The 26,468-nt window shown below is 34.9% G+C and overlaps 1 protein-coding gene and 1 non-coding gene across 2 annotated transcripts in view; both read left to right on the top strand.

The window, feature by feature from the left end:
- Nucleotides 1–26,468, top strand: part of UNC13C (unc-13 homolog C) — a 613,702-nt gene that overhangs the window by 279,208 nt on the left and 308,026 nt on the right. Inside the window, exon 14 of the mRNA XM_032593636.1 lies at nt 22,757–22,926. Within this exon, the coding sequence (XP_032449527.1) occupies nt 22,757–22,926 (170 nt within the window). The remainder of the gene's footprint in view (nt 1–22,756; nt 22,927–26,468) is intronic.
- On the top strand, nt 15,709–15,815 carry LOC115517342. Its single transcript, XR_003969806.1, has one exon. It is a non-coding gene; the product is annotated as a U6 spliceosomal RNA (small nuclear RNA).

Raw genomic sequence — 26,468 nt, 5'->3', positions numbered from 1 at the left:
ACAAAAACTGTCAAAGTAGAATTCTATACCCAGGGAAAATACCTTTCAAAACCAGATGTGACAAAATAATTTCTAGGGCAAAATAAAGGCTTTTTCAGACATAGGAAAGCTGAAAGAATTCCTTTCTTTCTGACCTGCGCTGTAAGAAGTGTTAATGAAAGTTATTCAAACAGAAGAAAAGTAATACTAGATGGAAATGTAGATTTATATAAATGCATAAAAAGAAATAAAGAACATTGGCCAATATTAACTATATTGACAAATATAATAAACCATTATGATATTTTGATTTATTGAAAAGATTACTCCATATTTAAATAACTATTACTTGCTCATGTAATAATTAAAATATATGGTAATTGCAGAAATATTAAAAGGATATGACACTGATTGTAGATTGTGATAATTTATTTTATTTTTTTTCCTAAATTTATTTATTTATTTTTAGAGAGTTGGGGATGGGCAGAGTCAATCCCAGGCAGGCTCTGTGCTGTTAGTACAGAGACTGACATGGGGCTTGATCTCAGGTAGTGTGAGATCAAAAGTCAGAAACTTAACTGACTGAGCCACTAAAGCACCCCTATTTGATGATAAATTAAAGGTGTGTACTATAAAGTCTGTCCACTAAAATTATAGAACAAACATAATATAGTTAATACACCAACAAAATAGATAAATTTTAATTATAAAAACTACTCAAAATCCAAAACAGAAAAAAACTAACAGGAAAATTAAAAAATAGCAAGATGATAGATTAAAACCTAACCATTTCATTGATCAAATTCAATGTGAAAAGTCTAAACACTAGGTTTAAAAGGCAGAGATTATCATATTGAACAAAAAAGCAAAGCCCAACAATATCCAGCCTATAAGAAATACATTTTAGATATATGAAGACATGAATAGGTCTATTTCTTGTGGGTCTGCTGCTTAAAACACTTCACCCAAGAACAACAGAATACATATTATTTTGAAAGGCGCACAGAACATTTGCAGGGATAGGAAATAAATATATGAAAACATGCTCAATGTCATTAATCATTCAGGAAGGCAAAACCACAATGAAACACCATTCCATAATTAGTAGAAGAATAAGTTGTCTCCTTTTTTCTCTGCCTTTTTAAAAAATATATACCTTATTGTCAAGTTAGCTAACATACAGTGCATACAGGGTGCCATTGGTTTCGAGAGTACAGTCCCATTATTCATTGCTTACGTACAACACTCACCCACTGCTCATCCCAACAAGTGCTTCCTCAATGCCCATCACCCATTCCCTCCCTCACCCTGCGTCAACCCTCAGTTTGTTCTGTGTATTTAAGAGACTCTTATGTTTTGCCTTCCTCTCTGTTTGAAGCTATTTTTCCCCTTATCTTCCCCATGGCCTTCTATAAAGTTTCTCATATTCCACATATGAGTGAAAACATATGATATCTGTCTTACTCTGACTGAATTATATCACTTAGCAAGGTACCATCCAGTTCCAACCACATTTTTGCAAGTGGCAAGATTTCATTCTTTCTCATTGCCAAGTGTATATAAAACACATCTTCTTTATCCATTCGTCCGTTGATAGGGTATCATGTGCCCTATGAATCAGCACTTCTTTATCTTTTGGAAAGATTCCTAATAGTGCTATTACTCAGGTGTATGGTAATTCTATTTTCAATTTTTTGAGGACTTCCACACTGTTATCAGAGTGGCTGCACCAGTTTGCATGCCCACCAACAGTGCAAGAGGGTTCCCATTTCTCCATGGCCAGGTCAACCTCTGTTGTTGCCTGAGTTGTTAATTTTAACCACTCTCACTGCTGCTAGGTGGTATCTCATTGTGGTTTTGATTTGTATTTCCCTGATGATGCACGATGTTGAGCGTATTTTCATGTGTCTGTTGGCCATTTGGATGTTTGCTTTGGAAAAGTGTCTATTCATGTCTTCTGTCCATTTCTCCACTGGATTATTTGTTTTTCAGGTGTTGAGTTTGGTAAGTTCTTTATAGATTTTGGATACTAACCCTTTATCTGATATGTCGTTTGCAAATATCTTCTTCCATTCCATTGGTTGCCTTTTAGTTTTGTTGATTGTTTCCTTTGCTCTGCAGAAGTATGTATGTATGTATGTATGTATGTATGTATGTATGTATGTATGTATTTTGATGAGGACCCCAGTATCTCATTTTCACTTTTATTTCCCTTGCCTTCGGAGATAGTTCAAGTAAGAAGTTGCTGTATTGGAGGTCAAAGAGGTTGTTGCCTGTTTTCTTCTCTAGGATTTTGATGATTTCTTATCTCACATTTAGGTCTTTGATCCATTTTGAGTTTATTTTTGTGTATGGTGTAAGAAAGTGGTCCAGATTCATTGTTATGCATGTTGCTGTCCAGTTCTCCCAGCACCATTTGCTAAAAAGACTGTCTTTTTTCCATTGGATACTGTTTCCTGCTTTGTCAAAGATTAGTTGGCCATACATTTGTGGGCCCAATTCTGTGTTCTCTATTCTATTCCATTGGTCTATGTGTCTGTTTATGTGCCAATGCCATACTGTCTTGGTGATTACAGCTTTGTAATACACGCTAAAGTCTGGAATTGTGAGGCCTCCAGCTTTGGTTTTCTTTTTCAATGTTACTTTGGCTAATTAGAGTCTTTGGTGGTCCCATACAAACTTTAGGATTATTTGTTGTAGCTCTGAGAAGAATGCCAGTGCAATTTTGATTGGGATTGCATTGCATGTGTAGATTGCTTTGGGTAGTATCGACATTTTAACGATATTTGTTCTTCCAATCCATGAGTATGGAATGTTTTCCCATTTCTTAGTGTCTTCTTCAATTTCTTTTATAATTTTTCTATAGCTTCCAGCATACAGATCTTTTACCTTTTGGGCTAGGTTTATTCTTAGGTATTTTATGGTTCTTGTTGTAATTGTAAATGGGATCGATTTCTTGATTTCCCTTTCTCTTGCTTCATTATTGGTGTACAGAAATGTAACTGATCCGTACATTGATTTTATATCCTGTGACTTTGCTGAATTCATATATCAGTTCTAGCCTTTTTCTTTTTCTTTTTTTTTTTCTTTTGGACCTGTCAACTTTATGACTGCATCTGATCTACTTGGAGTTGTATCTCATTTTCTTATTTTAGCAGTTGCTTTAGGATGTATAGTATATATCTTTAAATTATCACAATTAACTTATCAGTGATATTATACTTCACATGCAGTATAAAAACCTTATAATAGTACACTTCCAGTAGTCTCCTTTAGACCTTATGCTTCTGTTGCCCAGTATTGTCATGGATGAGGAGGAGCTGGAAATCTTTGGCAGGTGAGAATCTAAGGTGGTACAACCACTTGGGAAAAAACATTAGTTTCTTAAAAAGAAAGATTCATGGACAAATATTTATAGCAGATTTCTTTGTAATAGATAAAGACTAAAAAACCAAATTTTCATTAACAAGTGAACAGGAAAGCAAGTTGTGGCATATATACTTTGGCTGTAATACTACTTAGTACTGGAAAGAATTGAACTATTGGTATACACCATGAATAAATCTTAAGTTAACTGAAGGAATTTAAAAAAAAGTGTACAGTTTTATTCATTTTTATATAATTATAGAAAAATAAAAATAGAAACTAATACCAAACTAGCACTATAAGACATTAGGTTAGTGGTTGCCTGGGGAGTCAGAAAGGGAAAGGATAAGAGGAATTGACTTCAAGAAGTCCAAGAAAGCTTTTGGAGGTGATGGATATGTTTTTGTTTTTTTTTTTTTTTTGTTTTTTGTTTTTTGTTTTTTTTAAGAGAGAGTGAGAGAGAGAATCTTAAGCAGGCTCCACCCTGAACAGAGAGTCTCTGAGTCCAAGAGCCCAGATATGGGGCTGAATCTCCTACAACCCTGGGATCATGACCTGAGCTGAAAAGTGGGAGACTTAACCAACTGAGCCACCCAGCTTCACCAGATGTGTTAATTCTCTTGACTGTGGTTGTGGTTATGTGGGCAAATACATTTGCCAAGATCTGGTAAATTATACATTTTAACTGCCAGTTTTACCTCAACAAGCTAAAAATCCAGTGACAAAAATTAATTTCATCCTTCTGTTAATCAGTACTCCAGAGGCACCTGGGTGGCTCAGTCCGTTAAGTGTCTGACTTCAGCTCAGGTCATGATCTCGCAGTTCATGGGTTTGAGCCCTGCGTCGGGCTCTGTGCTGTCAACTCAGAGCCTGGAGCCTGCTTCAGAATCCGTATCTCCCTTTTTCTCTGCCCCTCCCCTGCTCACACTCTGTGTCTCTCTCTGTTTCAAAAATAAACATTAAAAAAAATTTTTTTTAATAAAAATCAGTACTCCATTAATTATGCATTTACACTCTACAATTGATGATACAGAATTTTTCTTCTACGATGATGGTGATGACAACGATGATGTCTGTGACCGCCATCACTACCATTCCTTGTGTTCTGCCTGTTTATCGTTTACAGTGTTCTACACGTTTAATAGCATTTTAATTCTAGAGGCAACTCCGGGTCATTAGGCATTTCTACACATTTGCAGCTGAAAACAATGAGTCTCAGACTTTGTTGAAGTTATAACTTGTACAGCCAGCCTCTGCCTTTTTCTCTAAGTACTTGACTCTTTCACTAGAGGTTCCTGGAGGGGCTAAATTGGTACATATAACTGTTGTAAATTTTTCATAGCTTATTGATTTTTATATATAATAAGTCATTACCCAAAAATTGTGACATCTTAGGCACATCCACTTGCACTGATGGTATTTTCCTAGTAGTTACACAACATTTTAGATCATTTTTGTTTTAGTCCATAATGATTTTCATGTCTTTTATGTACATTAGTGTTCTCTTCGCACTTATATTTTGAGCTCCTTGAGGGAGAGGATCTCCTAAAATGATGTTGGGTAAAAATAAGCCTAAAAATATTTTTTTCTAAAGAATATACTTAATAATTGTTTTCAAATGATAATTTCTGAAGTTAATTTCTTACCAATGAAAGTGTCTTTTATAAACTTTTTTCATTTTCACTATTTCTTAACCCCAACTTCTTCCTTCTTACTGTTCCTTCAGTGACATTTTTTCCCCAAGAAGTTCCAAAGATCTTTCTTCTCTGTGTATGCTCCTTGAGAATTATTTAGTGAACTTAGACATTTCTTTTTTTTTTTTTTAGTATTTGCGGTGTCTGTTTTCCTGCCTGATGAAAATTCTATAAATGTCCTTAGCCTTCATAATAAGCTTGTTATTTTCTTTCAGTTATGTGTCTATCTGACAAACTTTGCTGCTTTTGAATTGAATTGGACCTGAAGGAACAAAAAGTACAAAATGAATTTTTATTTGGTTAGAGTGAAATAAGCAGTGAAAGTAACCTCTTGGGCTTTTGTTTTGACTAGATCATGTTATCCTTTTTCACTCTTTCCACACAGAAGTAAGGATAAAAAAAAAAAACACAGGGTGGAAAATTACCACGAATTCTGTGGGAACATTTAGCATACCTCAAGATGATATCCAGGGATCTTTCTGACATCATACATTTATTACTTTATGAAAGTTTACTATTGACAGATAATTAAGTATGTGTGTTTGGAAAATTCAATCAAAAAAGGAGACAGTGACTTTATTTTTTTTAACACTACTAACATAATATTTATATTTAAAGTGATTTAAAGCCTTATTCTTTAATGCTTAACTATTTAATGTTTAATTAAATATTTAATTGTAAACTATTGCTCATTTATACCTTGCTTTGTTCCAAGGAGAAATTGAAGCAACTAATCCAGTTTTATTTTTCAGTTGTGTATTCAGTCATTAGGATTGAAAAGAAACTAAATGATTTGAACACAAAATATTTTGCAATATAGGAGTAAAGTTGTGGAGAAAATGGTAAATTGAGGGAAAATTAAGTTGATACATTTGTGCACTGGCTTTTCCGAGAGCTCAGAGGATAGAAAGTATTTCTAAAAACAGCTAGTAGCCATGTACAATCAGGAATAGTGAGTCCTTCTAGAAGACTTTATATGTACGTACCAGGAATTTGTGCAACATGCAAGTCAAGAGTAACACATATTTGTGAATGCTATCTGCCAACCTGGCTAACTCCTCACTGACTTTCTCATCTGGCGGTGACCTTACATCTGTGACTGTTGTGCCTAGCTTTTACTATTCACCCCCTCCTTTTTTTTTTTTAATTTTGAAACTCTATTCTTTTTTCACCCCTTATTTAAAATCTAATTTTTAAAAAATTTACTGCCCCTTAAGAGTATGGATCTTACCTTTCTAGAACCCACTAAACTCCTTAACAGCCAGAAGTTTTGAAGGTCTTCCACTTTGGGGTCAAATGTCAGGACAATAAAATTCTCACATGAGCTTAAAATCTTTGTATTTTTTGACTAGACAAAATTAATCTACTGTTGCATTGGAGGAGTGGGATGGGAAAATCCTTGAAGAGTAGATGAGTTGCTTGTAAAGCATTTATGATAATATTTTAGTGATCTCCTCTGGGATCGATGCCATTCTCAAGGGAATCAAATTTAGTAAATCTTGAAGATCTCCACAGCTTTCTCAACTGCATTGTTAAATTATCTGGTAATTAATTTGCCCTTCCAGGAGCACCTGGCTGGCTCTGCTGGTAGAGCATTGGACTCATAATCTCGGGATTGTGAGTTCAATCCTGTGTTGGGTATGGAGCCTATTAAATAAATACATACATACACAGTACCCTCCCATACCTCTCCTAATTGCTTCAGTATCTTGATTAATAATCGGGCAAGTTTTTGTGAATGCACTAGTTGTTTTTATTTGTTTTTTATTTCTTTAATCTTACCAAGTACAAACTAGGATACAAACAAAACTTCATTATATAAAACTGTTTATTACTAGGTTGGGTCATATGAAATTGCTGATAGTCAACCCTTCTGACCTGTAGAAATGGCAACTTCATATGATTCAATTTAAAGTATCTTATACTAAAATTTTACCTGAATAATCAGTCTTAACTTTGTATCTGGTGGATAATGTTTTTGCATAGTTTTGTTAACTTAAATTGTGTGTACAGTTGATGAAATTGGATTGTTTTATGTTTGTTATACAAACTTTTGGAAGTTTGAAAACAGTCAAACATTTGGCTAAATTTTTCTTCTAGCTGTTCATAATTACAAACATTCAACTTAAATTTTCAAGACACACTGAGTTTTCATTTTAGTGATAAAGTTTAGCTAATGTAGATGCCCAAATATCACAGATGCTATCAGTTGCTTTGTTGTGTTTGTGCAGTGGCTTGTTATTTTTTTTTTTCTTTTTGGATTCCATCTCTTGGTATTTTTTGTAGCATCCACCTCCAAAGAGTCCAGGGAGGACTGAAATATAACCAATGTTACTATTTATGAATTCGTAAATGCAGTTACCCCATTCCAGATAGTTGGTTGAAGCTTAGATTTAAGTGGAAAAGCTAATTGGAATGTATGATTCCCAGACATTGCTTCTCTTCTTTTGCAATTCCTTAATGATCACTGCTGAAGTCTTCCTTAAGCTGTGCCGTGTTGCCGATATTGGGAATGAGATGGCTGTTAGCTAATAGTATTTACCTAATTAGCTAATAGCAATTACCTGATTGCTGCTCCTGATTCAAGTGTAGTGTTCACATAAAGTCTGATCAGACGGTTGTTGTAACTGCAACTTGTTGCTGACCTTTCCATCATTGCTTTACAGTTTTGTGGGAGAAGAGAACTCATCTTTTCTAATAAAGGGTGTTGGGGAGAATCTAAGAGAAAGGCAAGTTAGGTGCCATAGAAACTAATGCTCACTGATTCTGTTCTCCCCCGAGATAAATTCTGCCTATTTAGTTGAACCCTTTTTCTCTGGCCAGAAATAGTCATAAGCTCTGTAGAGGTCTCTTGGATATACAGGGTGTGAGAGGGGTGCAGAGAAGGGTACTTTTTATTAGTTTTTTTTCCACCTTTTCAGACATTTAATAAATAATGCACTGAATACAAATATATAATAACATGAATTATGCTCATTGCAGTGAAAATTGGTAAAAGGATGCTCAATCTTTTTGTTTAATTTTTAAAAATGTTTTATTTATTTATTTGTTTATTTATTTATTTTTGAGAGAGAGAGAGAGACAGAGACAGAGACAGAGACAGAGTACAAGTTGGGGAGAGGCAGAGAGAGAGGGAGACACAGAATCCAAAGCTGGTTCTGGTCTCTGAGCTGTTAGTTGAATAAGATTTTATTGCATTAGTATACATTGATTATTTAATAAATTTCCTATTCTGATAACCAGACTAATCGTATGTTTTCCTGTTTCCTGTATCTGCAGTAACTTGTTCTTCTCTGTTAGAGGCAAATGATATTTATATGTTTGAGTCATAAAAGTAGCTTCATTCATTCCTTAGCTGTACTTAAAAACCTACTAAATGCCCAATATCATTCTAAGTGTTATATAAATAATCATCTTTAACAGATAATTATTGATATTCTAACTTTATAGATTGGACATGGAGACTCAATGTAACTGCATAATTTGACCCAAATCATATTTCTAGTAAGTGGCTCAAATGAAATTTGTATCAGGTAGATATTTTTCCAAGCCTTTTTTATTATTCCACCAAGCCTAATACACTTTGGCCTTGAAAGTAAAATGAAAATGGCATAACTTGTCTGCATCACAGACCTTGGGGTATTGGAGCTATAATAAGATAACCACAAAACAATGGCAACATACACTCTTCCAGGACCTTTATAGTTGTATTATATTTTGCTTTACAAGTCGTTGACATACAGCTTCTTTATTTCAGGGAGAAGTAAGTTTAAGAAAAAAATGCATGTCACCACTTAAAGTCAGACTTGGGAAGATAATGTCTGTATTCAAATGGCAAATAAATGTCAAGCACACATCTAAAGTGGACTTTATTTCTAACTTCAAACAAATGGTTCGATTTCAACTACATAATTGTGCCACAAATTTAAACATGAATATATTTGTAATGTTTAATGAGCTATCACAAGAGTATGATTACTCTTAACTGATATTTTATTTATTTAAGTATAGTTGACACACAATGGTACCTTAGTTTCAAGTGTCTACCATAGTGATTCAACAACTCTGTGTTATGCTGTGCTCACCGGAAATGTTGCCATCATGTGTCACCATGCAACACTATTACAACATTACTGACTATATTCCCTATGCTGTGCTTTTTATTCCCATGACTTACTCCTTCCATAAGTGGATGCCTGTATGTTCCACTCCCCTTCACCCATTTTGCCTATCTTCCCACAACCCTTTCCTCTAGTAGCCATCACTTTTCTTTATTTATAGGTCTGATTCTTACCATTTGTTTGTTCATTTGATATTTAGACTCCACATATGTGTGAAACCATACGGTATTTGTCTTTCTCAGTCTGATTTATTTCGCTTAGTGTAATACCCTCTCCATCTATCCATGTTATCTGCATAGCATCTATGCATGTTATCTCAAGTGGCATGATCTCATCCTTTTTAAGGATTGTGTAATATCCCATTGTGATATATGTGCATATGTGTGTGTACATCTTCTTTTACCCATTCATCTATCAGTGGACACTTTGGTTGCTTTCATATCTTGGCTATTATAAATAAGGCTGCAGTGAACATAGGGGTCATGTATCTTTTTGAATTTGTGTTTGTTTTCTTTGGGTAAACACCAAGTAGTAGAATTATTAGATAGTAGAGTATTTCTATTTTTAATTTTTTGAGGAACCTCCGTACTGTTTTCCACAGTGGCTATATCAATTTACATTCCCACCAACAGTGTCCCTTTTCTCCACATAGTTAACAACACAGAAGAAAAAGCTTTTGCATTGTAAGGGAAACTATGAACAAAAGCAACCTACTGAATAGGAGAAGGTATTTGCAAATGATATATATGATAAGGGGTTGATATCCAAAGTAGATAAAGAACTTATAAAACTCAACTGCAAACCCCACAAACAATTATGTTAAAAAATGGTCAGAGGAATTAAATGGACAATTTTCCAAAGAAAATACACAGATAGCCAACAGACCCATGCAAAGGTGCTCAGCATCACTAATCATCAGGGAAATGTAAATCAAGTCCACAATGAGATATACCTTGCACCTGTCAGAATGGCAAATAAAAAAGACCAGAACTAATAATTGTTGGTGAGAATGTGGAGAAACAGGAACTCTGTGATATTTCTTTTTTTTTTTCTTTCTCCAGTAAGCAATTTTGAGTATCTATTTGCTACAGGTATGAGGGATTAAAATATGAGAAAAAAAAAAGCCACAGAAACTCTCAGGGAAGTTTCATTCACAGATGATATTTCATCTGAGTTTTGAAAGACAGGTAAATGTTTATCAGGTACAGGAGTAGGGAAAGGAAATACTTGTCCTAAGAAAAACAATGAATAAAGTGAGCTTGGAAAAATACATGGTGCACCAAAAAATGGTGAGTAGAAACCACACCCGTCTTAGATACCCATTCTTATGCACATAAACATTTCTCCTATTTTTGAGAGTGCCATTTGGGCCTCCAGTTTTATACCTGCTATTTTTACTTGAAATACATTTGAGGTGTAACATTGTATGGATTTATGATGTTGAGCTATGTTCCTTCTATCCCTCCTTTCTTGAGGGTTTTTATCAAGAAAAGATGCTGTATTTTGTCAAGTGCTTTTTCTGTATTTATTGAAAGGATGATATGGTCCTTATCCTTTCTTTTATTAATGTGGTGTGTCTCACTAATGGATTTGAGAATATTGAACAAGTCCTGCAGCCCAGGAATAAATCCCACTTGATCTGAGTGAATAATTGTTTTAATGTACAGTTGAATGTGATTTGCTAGTATCTTGTTGAGAATTTTTGCATCCAGTTTCATGAGGGATATTGGCCTGAAATTCTTATTTTTAGTGGGGTTTTTATCTGGTTTGGGATCAAAAAGAATGAAATCTTACCGTTTGCAACAATGTGGATGGATCTAGAGTGTACTATGCTAAGCAAAATAAGTCAGGCAGGGAAAGAAAAATATTATATGATTTCACTCATATGTGGAATTGAAGAAACACGACAGATGAACATAGGGGAAGGGAGGGAAAATAAGATAAAGCAAATAGAGAGGCAAACCACAAGAGACTCGTAAATACAGAGAACAAACTTAGGGGTGCTGGTGGGGTATTGGGTGGGGTTGGGATAAATGGGTGATGGGGATTAAGGAGGGCACTTGTTGGGATGAGCACTGAGTGTGACATATAAGTTATGAATCACTGGGTTCTACTCCTGAAACCAATACTACATTGTATGTTAACCTGCTTACATTTAAATAAATTAAAAAAAAACACATTATGTGAATTTAAGGTGTATAATACCTTAATTTCATACATTTATATCTTGTAATATTACTAATATGGTGTTAGTGCCTCTATCATATCACATAGTTATTTCTTTTTTTGTGGTGGGAATAATTATGATCTAGTCTCTAAGTACATTTGATGATTGTAATGTTGTCTGTATTCAGTCTACCACGCATTAGCTCTCCAGGACTCATTTATCTACTAGTTACAAGTTTGTACCCTTAAACAAAACCTCTCTTACTCTCCCAAACTCAGTCCCTGAATATCACAATTTTACTCTTTGTTTTTACTAGTTTATACTTTCAGCCTCCACATATACATATCATATATATCTTTCTATTTTCTGATCTCTGTCTTCCTAATCTCTCTTTCCACAGCAAAATGGGCAGTAACGTATTTGTCTAAAGTTATTTTTTTTGCCTTTATTAGCCATTTATTTATTTATTTATTTATTTATTTATTTATTTATTTATTTTTGAGAGAGAGAGAATGAATAGGAAAGGGGCAGAGAAAGAGAGAAGGAGAGAGGGAGGGAGAATCCCAAGCAGGCTCCATGCTGTCAGCACAGAGCCGGGTGTGGGGCTCAAACCCACAAACTCCAAGAACGTGACCTGAGCATCAAGAGTGGGATGCTTAACCCACTGAGCCACCCAGTAGTGCCCTTCTTTTATCATCTTAACATCATTAGTTTTGATTAATTAATGCAAAATTTTAATAGCATTTAATAATTCTTAAGCTAGCTATCAAAATAATTTTATTCTGCAATATAGTATCTGTGGAGAAAACACTAGATATAAAATTAGAATACAAGACTTTGAGGTATTTATGATCTAATTGTGAGGCTTGAAGGTAGGGCAGGCAAATGGGTGTATCTTATCAGGTAATCCTTTGCCTTTTGGTTCTGTGATCTGTGATATTTCAAGGGCTCTTTCAGCCAGTGCATGAATCCCTCTTCACCTCCTGTCCTTTTTTGGAAGTGCCACTAAGAATATAATTCATTTCTTGTTATTTTTATCATCTGCTTTGTCATTAATTTATAGAATGGATCTCCAATGCTCTATTACTACAAAGAAAAACCTCATGAAAACTTCAGAGTAAAATATTAGGGGCTGTTATTTTGATCCTGATACCCATAACTTGTCCTTAATAAATGCAGGTGAGAAAAGTCGCTGTGCACTGTCCCTGGGTTTTGAACTTAGAATTTGTTCCTGTGCTATAATACACTTCAGAGGTAATAGGGTTGGGATCTTCCTTCAGTAACAAATGAGACATCAATATTGCAGTGAAAGTGGGCTACATAATTCATAATAAATCACTAAAAGGAAATGTGAACACTGAGTGTCTCACATTATTTCCATTTGGTGGGTCAGGGTTTAAAGAATTAAGCTGTAACTAGAGAATTTAATTACTGTTTAAAAGGCTGCTGCTGCTTTGCCTCGGGATGGCTCTTGCTGGTTTCTGGCTGATGATTTTCTCAGCCAATGTTCTGCCTTCCACCCTGAGTTGAAGTGGGATTATTTACAATTACGAGATATTTTAAAGTACACTTTTGTTGATTGTAAGAGATAAATATGAAAATAAAATACAAATTTTTATGAATTCTACCACCTACATTTTGATATATACCCTTATAATTTTTTAGTGCATACGCCCACACATATTTACTCATATATATTTAGTCTCTTTTATTAAATGTTTCTATTAACCAAACTCAGTACAATACCATTTAAAATATAGAAATCTCATTTGCTACACTTAAAAGGTATGGCTATAATTTTATATAATTTTAATATACATGATTTTTAATGTAACATCACTTCCTGTTGGCTTTTTATGTGACATAATTGCCTCGAGATGTATATTTTACTTTCTTCATTAGATCCAGCGCCATTATAGGTGCGGTTTCCGTTTAACAACTATTTGCTGATAAACTACATTAGTAATGACTTCCCATCAAAGTATGATTACTTGAGCAAGGGTGTGTTTTTCTTTGCATTGAATTTAGGCTTTATTGACTTTATAAAATCATGGGCATCTGTGTAGGTAAAGCAGGTTTTCTCAGAATGGGTTAAACTCTGATAATTTGAGTGAGGAGTGGGTTTTGTTTTTGTTTTTGTTTTGCTTTAGCCATTAGAGATGGATATTGGGCCATCTCCAGGAAACTCTAAATCTAAACATATTTGCACTGAAACCATTTGCAAAATTGGAATAAATAATTATAAAGAAATTAGTCATTTGGATGGCAGCCAAAAAAAATTGGCAAAACATTGATTGGCTCTATAGAGATATGGTACCTATGAATTAAAAACAAAACACACACACACACACACACACACACACACACACACACACACACAAAATAGAGGTTAGAGTGGGGGAGCCAAAGCATAAGAGACTCTTAAAAACTGAACAAACTGAGGGCTGATGGGGGGTGGGAGGGAGGGGATGGTGGGTGATGGGTATTGAAGAGGGCATCTTTTGGGATGAGCACTGGGTGTTGTATAGAAACCAATTTGACAATAAATTTCGTATATTTAAAAACAAAAACAAAAACACAGACACACACAAAAATTCTGAGTCCCGGGGCGGGGGAGGAAATGTTTTCTTTTAATTTGGGAAGAAATAAAATATTGTATTCCCATGGAAACAAAACCAGTCTTTAACAATGAAAAACCATAAAATTAGACATATCCACTCTTTAAGAAGGGAATTATTTTTAGTTAAAGGAAAACCACAAAGCAAATGGCTCTAACAATATTCATTTTATTTTTCAAGTGTTTGTGCAGTAAAATATCTTATTCTTTGCTGATAAAAAAGCCAAATTCACCGAGTGGGAGAGAGCCAAAGCATAAGAGACTGTTAAAAACTGAGAACAAACTGAGGGTTGATGGGGGGTGGGAGGGAGGGGAGGGTGGGTGATGGGTATTGAGGAGGGCACCTTTTGGGATGAGCACTGGGTGTTGTATGGAAACCAATTTGTCAATAAATTTCATTAAAAAAAAAAAAAGAATAAAAAAAAAAAGCCAAATTCACAAACTGGTAAACTAAACTAGAAGTCTGGGTTAGATAAATAATCAGGTTGGATATGGTCTAGTGGAGAAAGATTTAATCAGACTATGGTTTTTCTATTATATGTGACAGATTTTTTTTTCTTGTATGTAATTTCTCTTGCTGTCAAATTTTGTTTTCTTATGTGAGCCTGCCATTTCCCATCTTAAATGCAAAACTTTGTGTTTTCATAAAAGTCAGAGTTTGGGAAACACATTAAGTAGTTAAGAAATGGCATAAAACACAGCAAGTATAAAAATTAATTGTTTTAAATTGTATCCGAGGCAATCAAGCAAAAATGAACTTTATAGTTTTTTTAAATAATTTTCCTACTTAATTTGATTAGAATTTCATTTACTTTCACATTAAACCACAACTGTAGCTTAGTAAAAAGTGGTTTATTTCATGCAGTAGGAATTCCAGGTACAGGGATTTGAGGGCTAATACAGTAACTGAATTATATTCCATCAAAGAACAAAGCTTATCCATTTTTTTTTTGTTTTATCATCTTTAGTGAAAGCTATTCTATATCCACATTCCAGAATAGTAAAAGAAGAAAATATAATAGACAAGACCAGAAGACTTGGGCTTATATTGGATTAAAAGGACTATGTCAAGTGGTCATTTCCAGTGACTAGGGAGGCTGAAGTACTTGCATAAAAGTAGAAAAAGAAAAGGAGGGGTTGAAAGGTTGTTGAGTGAACATGTTTATAGTATCTGCCACCTTCTACCTCTGTGACTATTTAACATTTATATACAACCTTTCTATCTCTTTATTTAATTTGAATAAAATGAATTCATCCTCACCCTTCCCAAGTAGGCAATCCCAAAATTGTATCCAGTTTCTGCAGTTAACTTGAAGTCCATGATGTCTGGGTAGTCTCTCCGTCAGCTCCAGATTTGGACCTTTGTGATGCTACGTCTTACAAATTAAAGTTCTCGTCCTCCAAAATTACCAATGTATTCTTGTGGTGAGAAAAGGAGATAAGGTAATACTAATTTAGAAGTCTCATTCAGTAATAGGGAAAGTAGGAAAGGTAAGACCCTTGTTGGTACATCAGCAAATACAGAGTCCTACTGGCCAGGTACACTCAGGACTTGGTGATCCTAGTGTCGGAAGTAGTGCTTGGCTAACCAATCTGGCAGGCCCTTGTACTTTCCAGATGAATTTCTTTCATCCATTTTCCTCCAGGTTCTTGGTTCTACATTTGGGGACACCTTCCTTGTCCAATTTGTCAATGCCTATGCTCTAAGCAGGTACTATGGAAATTTGAAAGCAAATGAAAGTGGGCTCTAAAAATAATTAAAAAGTGCTCATTTTGGCAGCACATATACTAAAATCAGAACAATACAGAGAAGATTAGCAGGGCTCTTGCATGAGGATGACATAAAAATCAGTGAAACTTTAGATGATGATGATAATCATTATCATGACGATCATGATGATGATATGAAGAGCAACGCATTTGCTTTAAGTACAGCTGTAGCCAGGCTGAGGCACATTTGGCAATACTCTTCCCTGGAAAATATTTACCAGGATTCCAGAAGATGGGCTTCAGCACAATTTTACGAGTAACCACATAGGTCTGGAAATTTTAACTCTTCACTACTGGCTCCTCTGCTCTAATTCCTTTCTCTTAACCTGATAGCTGCTGCCTCACCCTCTGCAAAACAGTAAGTAAGCCAGGGTGAGAATGCAACACCAGGAATCTCAGCTTTGCCTCTCAGTTCTCTTCACTGTCACTCAGAGACCTCCGGAAGGAAAGTGTTTGAAAAGCCCAGAGACAGCAGTTTTATCTTTCTGAAGTTGCACTTAGAGACCCCTGCTTGTTAAATACGCATCACATTTTTATGTACAGAAACAGCTGGCTTTTCTCAACCTTGCAGGGTTCCAAATTATGATATCCTCAATTTATATTGCAGGACACAAGCAGAGTGAGCCTCTTTGGGCATAGCTCTGCTTCTTGGCATCTCTGCTTACAGACTGTCTAGATTTAGTTTGAGTGCACCTCCACTGTAGTGCATTTTGAAAGCAGCAAAATTTAATAAGCACAAGGAGACATTCTAAATTTTATTCCTACCACTCACGTAATAAAAAAGCTTTGCTTGCCATGTCGTCAGAGTTCCAGGGCATAGCAAGCAACAGTTTGACCGGTTGTTTTGCTACTGCATTTCAAAATGAATTGGCTTTCCAGACTGAGGTCATTAAATCTTCACTGTCTGTCCCCATCATGTTTTCCATGACCAATTCCACATAGTCTCTGTTATTGAAGCTCCCTTCATTGTTTAAAAATTACTACATTACTCAGTATTCTTTTGCAAGCAACAGAGTTCACTCTAGTTTATGAAGAAGAAAGATTATTTCTCACATTGTTAAGTTGCTCAAGGCTTTTGGAGAGGTCAAGTGCCTGCTTTTGACCTGCATTGTTTCTCTGTGGAGAAACAATGTCCAATTATATCATAGGGTTTCTTTGGAGAAAGCAACATTGCCATCTTTAACCAGTACTTTTGCTCCTCGTAACTAAATACCAGAAACTCTATGTCAAAATATTAAAGCCCCCACCACCTCTGTTTCCAAAAGAGCAAATCCTCAGAAGAGAGCCACTGCTTCACTTTGTTCAAGTTTGAGTTCGGATCTTGCTGGAATGCGGGTCAAATATCTGGGTCATAGCTACAGAGGAATCTAGGAATATGAGTTATCTAGCTTCAGTCTTTCTTGAGAAGATGAGGAACATAAAGGAGGAATGTAGTCAAAATGGAAAGCGCATATTCAGAGATGCCAAGCATCCATCTGTGATGATTCTTTGCCACATTGCCTTAAACTAAATCTCTGATTTTATATGCATTGCAAAATCCTCCTCTTATTTCCAGCATTTGCAACGGTAATCCCACCAGTCTTTACTCTGCGGAGATTAAAATGTAAGTTTCTGATGGCTTAAACCCAAATCATAATAGCAAACATTGTTTATTTTTTAATATTCTTTAAAAAAAAAAACTCTGGGAAAGATAAAGTAGGAACTGGCATGTCTTCCTGAGAAAAAAAATAGTAACAATGTTGGTAGTGTAAGATGTTAATAATAGAGGAATCTGTCTGGGGGACATGCAGAGCTCTCTGTATTCTCTTTGCAACTTTTCTCTCAATTTATAATTATTCTAAATTTAAAGGTTTACTTAATTAAAAAATGGAAAAAATAGAATCAATGAGACACACAGAGATATTTAAATTTCTTTCAGCAAAATCACAAGAATGGGGGCCCATCACTGATTATATTTGTTCTGAATCCATTAATATCACATGCAATTCATTTTGACATTAAGAAAGGAAGAGTATGGTTGGGTGAATTAACCTCACGAAGTCTCACTTGTGTCTGTAGATTAAAAGGTACTCAGTAAATAACTGCTAAATGGGTGAATGAGCACTTGGGTATATGGGGTGAGGGAATGTTGAACTCTTGATGTTATAATAAAAAATACAAACTAAATTAATGGAGAAAATAATGGAAATGTGAGCAATCATTTAGAAGGTGTACTTACATCTGGTACAAAACAGAGAAGCTATTTCTAAATAGGAATTTGAAAATAAAGATATTACAGTGTTGTCTCTCCACTTGGCCTATTTATACACACATACACACTTAGAAAAACAAAATATATATGTATACATATACATTTATGAAGTATGTACAAGGAAAAAGAAAAGTTATACATATGTGTGTTTATTTGTATACACATATATGTGTTATTACTCTTGTATATGGATTATTTTTTGTGTGTGTTGTATATATATAATAAGCTAAAAATCTTTACCTTAAATTTATAACAAAGCCTAGGGCCTCAAAAATTTATTCCTAGAAACAAGACAGGATGGTTTGATCTTGTTAAATAATAGGTTCTAGAAATGTTTACCAATCTTTATTATCCAGAGTTTGCTATTTATCGTGCCTATTATTTGCAGGTAAAAATTATATTTGATGTCTGTTTCCTAGGATGTATGTGAACTCTGAGATTTATTTTATCAAAAGGTGACAAGAAGGATTTCTTTCTGCCTTGGTAACATCTTGAGTTTTAAGTTTATGGCAATGATAACTATTTTTACTGATATTCTAAGTTTTCTTTTGTTTTTCTAAGGATGAGACAAATGGGTTGGGAGCTGGGTTGTTGTTTTTTTTTTGTTTGTTTGTTTGTTTTTTCCTACATTGACTTTATTTTCTTTGTGATTTTCTTGGTTTATTTTCTTTGTGTTATCTCTGGGATCCTGAGTGAATAGGCCACACCTGTGCTATCATCTCTTCCAACTGTTCTGGGTGGTTGAAAGTGGTTTTGTTAGTTGCAGTAGATACAATTTCATTGATTTAATTCTTCTTCTTCTTTTCCTGTTATTTACACCATATTATTATAGGAAAATAGTTATCAAAATTAGAGAATTTCTTTGATAAAAATGATCTAAGAAGGATGACATTATTTTTCCTTCAAGTATAATAGCATTTTATTTTGGCAAAACTTTGCAGATCTGTAATGAATATGTTTTTTAATGCTAGATGCATGCTAGAAACCATGTCAAGAATATAGATATTAATAAACATAGGTACTAACTTCAAAAATAACTCATGAAATAAGGACATTATATTAGTGCCAACTATAGAACAAACACTTAAGTGTCTGTCACTGTACTAGCTGTTATAGAATATTATTTTAATTTTCAAAAATATCTTCTAAGATAGGTATTATTACCCCCTTTTTATAGATAAATAAACTGAGGTTCATAAGTCAGGTAGAAGTAGTTAGTAGTTCTCAACAGTATTAGTCCTAATGACCCCTTTTATATGATATAATTCATGATGACATTTTTATGTTGAAACAAAATAATATGCAATTTTATCAATATAATGTCAAAAAATAAGCATAATATTCCAACTATGATATAAAGAAAAATGTATTTTAATATATAAGGATCGGACACAAGTACCCTGGAACACATAATGTAGTAGATGTATGCTTTCATCTGTTGGTAGAATTAGCATATATGTGACTATTTCAACTGCAGACTGATACAAATACTTTGATTCAAATACTTGAAGTGATTTTGACACCGGTAATATAATTTCTCAAAGCAGAAAACAACTCTTGGTAAAGTTCAGAACAGCAACAACAATAAACTTGGCCTTTGGTGATTTACATACTAGCTATTTTCTAGGAAATTTTAAAACTTTTTTTAAAGTTTATTTATATATTTTGGGGCACCTGGGTGACTCAGTCGGTTAACCATCCGACTTCAGCTCAGGTCATGATCTCTCAGTTCGTGGATTCAAGCCCCATGTCAAGCTCTGTGCTGACAGCTCAGAGCCTGGAGCCTGCTTCGGCTTCTCTGTATCCCTCTCTTTCTTCCCCTCCTCCACTCATGGTATATCTTTCTGTCTGTCTGTCTGTCTGTCTGTCTCTCTGTCAAAAATTAAAATAAACATTAAAAAAAAAGTTGATGTAATTTGAGAGAGAGAGGTTGCTAGTAGGGGAGGAGCAGAGAGAGAGAGAGTCCCAGTCAGGCTCTGCACCTGACCATGAGCTTCAAATTTACAAACCATGAGATGGTGACCTGTGCTGGAGTCTGATACTTAACTGAATGAGTCACCCAGGTGCACTGGAAATTTCAATATCTTAAAATGTGCAAAAGAGTTGGTGCTTTTATATAAAAAATAAAATCTCATTGAGGTGATCTTCAATGGATTTTGCATTTTAATTAATACTTTTGTATCATTTCAAATCATGCAGGCTGTCCAGTAGATGGTAAGGTGTCCAAATCCCTGGCCAAACCCATCTTATGCCATTAGTGCCCCTAAACATTAGTTAACAATAAAAAAAAATTCCAGAAATTTCCAGAGTGCTCTCTGTAAAAAAACTCTTACTTTACATATAAATAGTGCAGCTATAATTTTCACATTGCCATGTCGTATTCCAAACTTTATTCTTAAATGTACGGTATGATTTTGCCTCATAGGTTAATGGAAGAGAGAGCATACTGTCAAGAGTCCTTAAGTATGTTTTATGCCATTAGTCCATTTGGCAATCTGGTGAAAACTACGGACTGTTTTCAAAATCATGTATTTGTAAATGCCTGAAATAAAATACATGGAATTGAAAAGAAAATCAATTACTTTGAAGAATACTTTTAGTAGGGGAAATAATAGTTACAAATAATATTACAGTCATTACTCGTGATGCTACATGTAAATATCTGTGGTTTTATTAGTGATAAAATCTTACAGGTATTGATGACACTGCTCTGATTTGTTGTTTATGCTCATAGTTGAAAGAAAATAAAGACGAAGTCATTTTATTATTCTTTTTTTCTTTCTTCAAGTTTTATTGAAATTTCATTTAGTTAAATACAGTGTAATATTAGTTTCGGGTGTAGAGTTTAGTGATTCATCACTTACATACAATACCCACTGCTCATCGCATGTTCCCTCCTTAATATACATCACCCATTTGACCTATCCCCTCTGCCCACCTCCCCTTCAGCAACCCTCAGTTTGTTCTCTATAGTTAAGAGTCTATTTTCTGATTTTCCTCTTTTTTTATCCCCTATATTCATTTGTTTTGTTTCTTAAATTCCACATATGAGTGAAATCATATGGTATTTGTCTTTCTCTGACTTATTTTTATTAGCATAATACTCTCTGGTTCTATCCATATCATTGCAAATGGCAAGATTTCATTCTTTTTAATGGCTGAGTCATATTCCATTGTATGTATATATATTCCACATCTTCTTTATCTGTTCATTAGTTGATGGACATTTGGGCTCTTCCCGTAATTTGGCTCTTGTTGATAATGCTACTATAAACATCAGGGTGTATGTGCCCCCTTGGATCAGCATTTTTGTATCCTTTGGGTAAATACCTACTAGTGCATTTGCTGGACCTTAGTAGGGTAGTTCTATTTTTAACTTTTTGAGAAACCACCATACTGTTTTCCAGGGTAGCTGCACCAGTTCGCATTCCCACCAACAGTGTAAGAGGGTTCCCATTCCTCCATATCCTTGCCAACATTGTTGTTTCCTGTGTTGTTAATTTTAGCCATTCTCACAGATGTGAGGTGATAGCTCATTATGGTTTTGATTTGCATTTGCCTGATGATGAGTGGTGTTGGGTATCTTTTCATGTGTCTCTTGGCCATCTGTATATCTTCTTTGGAAAAATGCCTGTTCATGTCTTCTGCGCATTTTTAACTAGATTATTTGTTTTTGAGGTTTTGGGATTTATAAGCTCTTTATATATTTTGTATGTTAAGAATTCATTCACTGACCCCAGGTTGAAGATCCTTATGCTAGAGTGAATGCATGTGTAGAACAAATTGGAGCTCATCATTGATGATCCTAACTGGATCAATAGCTACAAAAACAGTTATAGATAACAGGTGACTAGCTGCTGATGCTTAAAGATTGATTGGTTAGCAGGCAGAGAAGCATAGGGAAAAGTGTATACAAAGGCCATAGGGTCAGGAAACACCATGATATGTGTTGGCAACACTAACATAGTATGTGTGGGCTTCAACAAGAGTAGGTAGAGGAAACCTGAAAATGAGGAATGGATTGAAGTGTGCAGTTTCATCTTAAAAACAGAAGGATTTTGCTTTAATGCTAATTGGTTTAATAATATCTTATACACTTATTGGGATTTTTAGTTTATTAAGTACTTGCACATAACAGTAGTCTCATTTTTACTCTGTGACATCCATTTTCTTCACATCTATAACAATGGCTTTATGTTGATGGTGCAGTATTTTCTGAGCATGCCTATGTTGTTCTAGACGACCATTGCAAACAGGAAATATAGAGAAAATACACCAAAGATTTTTGACCCATATTTGATTATATCTAGTTCAGTGAAAGGAAATATGATGGAATAGGATGTGATTTCCCCTTATTAACATTGCTTAACTAATGCAATATTTTTCAATATCCTTGACACCCACAACATCCTCTAGATGGACTATGTCGGTGGGAAATCTCCTTTATTAGATAATATGCAATGCCTTTCTGGATTAGACAGATTTAAAATGAGTTGCAGGGCACCTGGGTGGCTCAGTCAGTTAAGCATCCAACTTTGGTTCAGGTCATGATCTCACCATTAGTGAGTTTGAGCCCCCAGTTGGGCTCTGTGTTGACAACTCAGAGCCTGCTTCGGATCCTCTGTCTCTGTCTCTCTCTGTCTCTCTCTGCCCCTTTCCAGCCCATTCTTTCTCTCTCTCTCTCTCTCTCTCAAAACTAAACATTAAGAAATTATATATAAAACAAGTTGCTAACATCAAATGCCATTTAGAGCAGTTACTAATGGTTAACTTATCCACATTTATTTTCAGTGAGTGCCATAACTCCACAGATCGAATCAAAGTCAGAGTGTGGGATGAAGATGATGACATTAAATCCAGAGTCAAGCAGCATTTCAAAAAGGAGTCAGATGATTTTTTGGGACAAACAATTGTAGAAGTGAGGACCCTGAGTGGAGAGATGGATGTCTGGTACAACTTAGGTGACTATTTTTAAATCTACTTGAAAAACAGTTAAATAAAATTTCAGAATACCTGTGGCATGTGTTATGTTCCCATTTAAGTAAAAATAATCAATGTTCTTCAACATTCTGTTGAAATATTTATTTCAGTCCAGTATTATTGAAAGTTGTTGGTAAATTTGAGATAAAGAGAGAAAGGCTTTCAAAAAATCAATTGGGTGTCTTTTAGGGGGAAAATCTCCCATTCTAGATTTTAATTCATAAATAGAGCTTCAAAACCTTTGCCAAATGTACAGGAAAAAGATACATATGACTTTTTGCTGTTTGATTTATTTCTTTTTGTTCCCTTAATGAAATTTCAGTAATAAATAAAAAGTATATTTTGGTTATCTTTTGAATGATGATATAAAAGTAGTCTCTAGTTGGCAAAGCCAAATTATGTGTGGACTTATATTTCCTTGGTTGATCAAGATATTGAGAATATGTTTAGTTGGCATGACTTTTTAAGTGAAATTTTATTATGGAACCAAAAATTAAATGAAGTTTTAATTTGAATTTTACAGTAATTGAATAATAACCGAGAATCATCAGTGCTGATTTAATAATAATAAAAATATATGCATCAGCTCAGTTTCTATAGAGGATATGATCCTTAATATGTGTTTTAAAAATTTTTGCCTGTAGTCGATACTTAATGCTACATTAGTTTCCCGTGTACAACATAGTGATTCAACAATTCTGTATGTTATGCTACACTCACAGAAATGTAGCTACCATCCATCACCGTGCAACACTATTACAATATCATTGATTATATTCCCTGTGCTGTACCTTTTATTCCCATGATTTAGTCATTCCTTAACTAGAAACCTGTTTCTCCCGCTTCCCTTCACCTATTTTGCCCATACCCACAACCCCATTTACTCATATATAGAATGTAAAGAAACAAAAGAATTGGGGTGCCTGAGTGACTCAGTTAAGCTTCCGACTTCAGCTCGGGTCATGATCTCATGGTTGCTGAGTTCGAGCCCCGAGTCAGGCTCTGCTCTGACAGCTCAGAGCCTGGAGCCTGCTTCGGATTCTGTGTCTTCCTCTGTCTGCCCCTCTGCCGCTTGCACTCTGCTTCTCGCATTATCTCAAAAATAAATAAATTTAAAAAAATAAAAAAACACAAAAGAATACACAAAAAAGTAGATTCAGATCTATAAATATAGAGAACAAACTGGTGGTTGCCAGATTCAAAATGTTTTAGTCGTATCATCTGAAATGTTTTAATTAAATTTTTAAGGGCTGGTTGTGAATCCAAGAAGACTTTACACAGTCCCCGATTACAGAGTTTCCATTCAGGATATCAATATATTGTAGAAAATCAGAGTGCTTTTGGTTTTTTGAAAACACACACTTCAAGAAATGTAAAATTTGAAAAAGTAAAGGGATAAAGTCATACAATTAATGAAACTAAATTATATAATAATTTTAAAGAAAGAAATATATATAATATATCTGGACACAAATTACTCAAGCTAGACTAAGAACCCAATATCAAAATACATTTTAAAGAAATCTTCCTTTTTAAAAAAAAATTGTTTAACATTTATTCATTTTTGAGAAACAGAGACAAAGTATGAGTGGGGGAAGGTCAGAGAGAGAGGGAGACACAGAATCTGAAGCAGGCTCCAGGCTCTGAGCTGTCAGCACAGAGCCCAACGCGGGGCTCAAACTCATGGACAGCAAGATCCTGACCTGACCTGAGCTGAAGTAGGCTGCTCAACAGATTGAGCTACCCAGGTGCCCCTTAAGAAATCTTTTGTAAAGAAACTCATTGCTTCTACATTATTGATGCAGTTTTTAACTCAGTTACAGTGCTCATCCTCCTGTATCTTGTTTATACTATAAGACAACTTTCTACATGAAAACAGAGATGTTAGGCAAGAGTAACCTTCAGGCCGTTAGCTCTGTGCAATACTCACAACTTGTGTTGTAAAGTAGTTTACCTATACATAGCCTTTTTTTGTTTTGTAGTACATAAACATGACCTTATGAAGCAGTTCGAATTCAAAACAAATTCCTTAAATTGTTCTTTTGACAAAAGAGCAATTCTTTTGATGTTCTTTTCTTCCTGTCAAATGTCTTTTGATGTGAATATATATAGTTTGCCAAGGAGCTTGAATGAGCTATTGTAAAATCGGTAAAAATCAGCTATTTAAGCTCTTACGCTGGAACTGTCCTCCCATTGGTGGGGAGGAAAATATGATGCAACAGGACAGGGAAGTCTTTGCGTGTTTACCGTCAGTTTGTATGTTTGTGCCCTCATTGCTGATGGGAGTTTTAGGAGAGGAAGAAGAAGAAAGGGAGGGAAGCTGAGGACAGGTTTTGAATTTGTGTAAAATCCTTCAGTAGGTTCAATCCACCTAAGTACCGTATTTGTTCTTTTTGTACAATGTTCCTTTTTCTTCACATGGAATTGATTCTACCATGCATGGGAGGACTTGACCAAAAGCTCTGGGCATCTAAGCAGAACCTGTGTCCTGTGATCTGTTGGAATGATTATAGTTAAAATCAAAGAACCAGGGGTGCCTCGTGGCTCAGTTGGTTAAGCGTCCAACTTCACCTCAGGTCATGATCTCTCAGTCTGTGAGTTCCAGTCCCGCATCAGGCTCTGTGCTGACAGCTCAGAGCCTGGAATCTGCTTTGGATTCTGTGTCTCCCTCTCTCTCTCTGCCATTCCCCCACTCACGCTCTGTCTCTCAAAAATGAATAAATAGTTAAAAAATTATTTTAAAGGAGAAGGAAAAAAAAAATCAAAGAACCAGAATTGCTCCCCTGGCTGGGACTTTGGACAGAGGTCTGTGACTAAAAGATTCCAGGATTTAGATTTCTTTTGGCCCAGCAGGCAACTTTAATATTTATTGAGAATCAACTATCTCCTAGTCAATCAGAGAAACTCTCATGATCCTGGCACTTCTAAGAGAAGAATCTTTATAACATAATGACTATTGAATATTAACAATGAAAAGTCAGCAGATAATCCACTATAAGAAAACAGGCTTTGTGGGTTAACTGTGTCTTTTATGACTAAAAACCGTTATGCTTAGAAAGAGGGTCAGGAAGTCTTTACCTTTCTCTGTCACTCTACCTCTTTATGTTTTATTTGTGAAATGGATCAGCTTGCCTCTTTTTATTTCATGTATAAAGTAGATGTCAAACGTAGGTCCCCTGTATACATTTACCTTCTAGGAATTTTGTGATTGTGCTTTTTTTCTCTTAAATCTACTGATCAGTTCATATCGAACATACATGTACATTATTGGACTGAATTGACTTCATATTGATTCCATCCAAATAAATAGGAGGCCTTTAGGAATTAGTAGGTCTTTATGAATCAATGATGAGAAAACTATTAATAAACTTTTTGTTAGAGCTTTGACTCATCTTTTCAAGCATAGAGAAGAGAAAGCTTTTAGAAAAAATAGTTTTCTGGTTAATTGTACTTTAAATTATCTTGCTTTTAATTGCCAAATAATTAATTTCATTGTATAAACTGATTGAGTACACAGAAATTT

This window comes from Lynx canadensis, chromosome B3 (genome assembly GCF_007474595.2).
Source record: "Lynx canadensis isolate LIC74 chromosome B3, mLynCan4.pri.v2, whole genome shotgun sequence".
NCBI classification, from domain to species: Eukaryota; Metazoa; Chordata; class Mammalia; order Carnivora; family Felidae; genus Lynx; species Lynx canadensis.
This window is presented reverse-complemented; position numbering and strand designations above follow the sequence as displayed.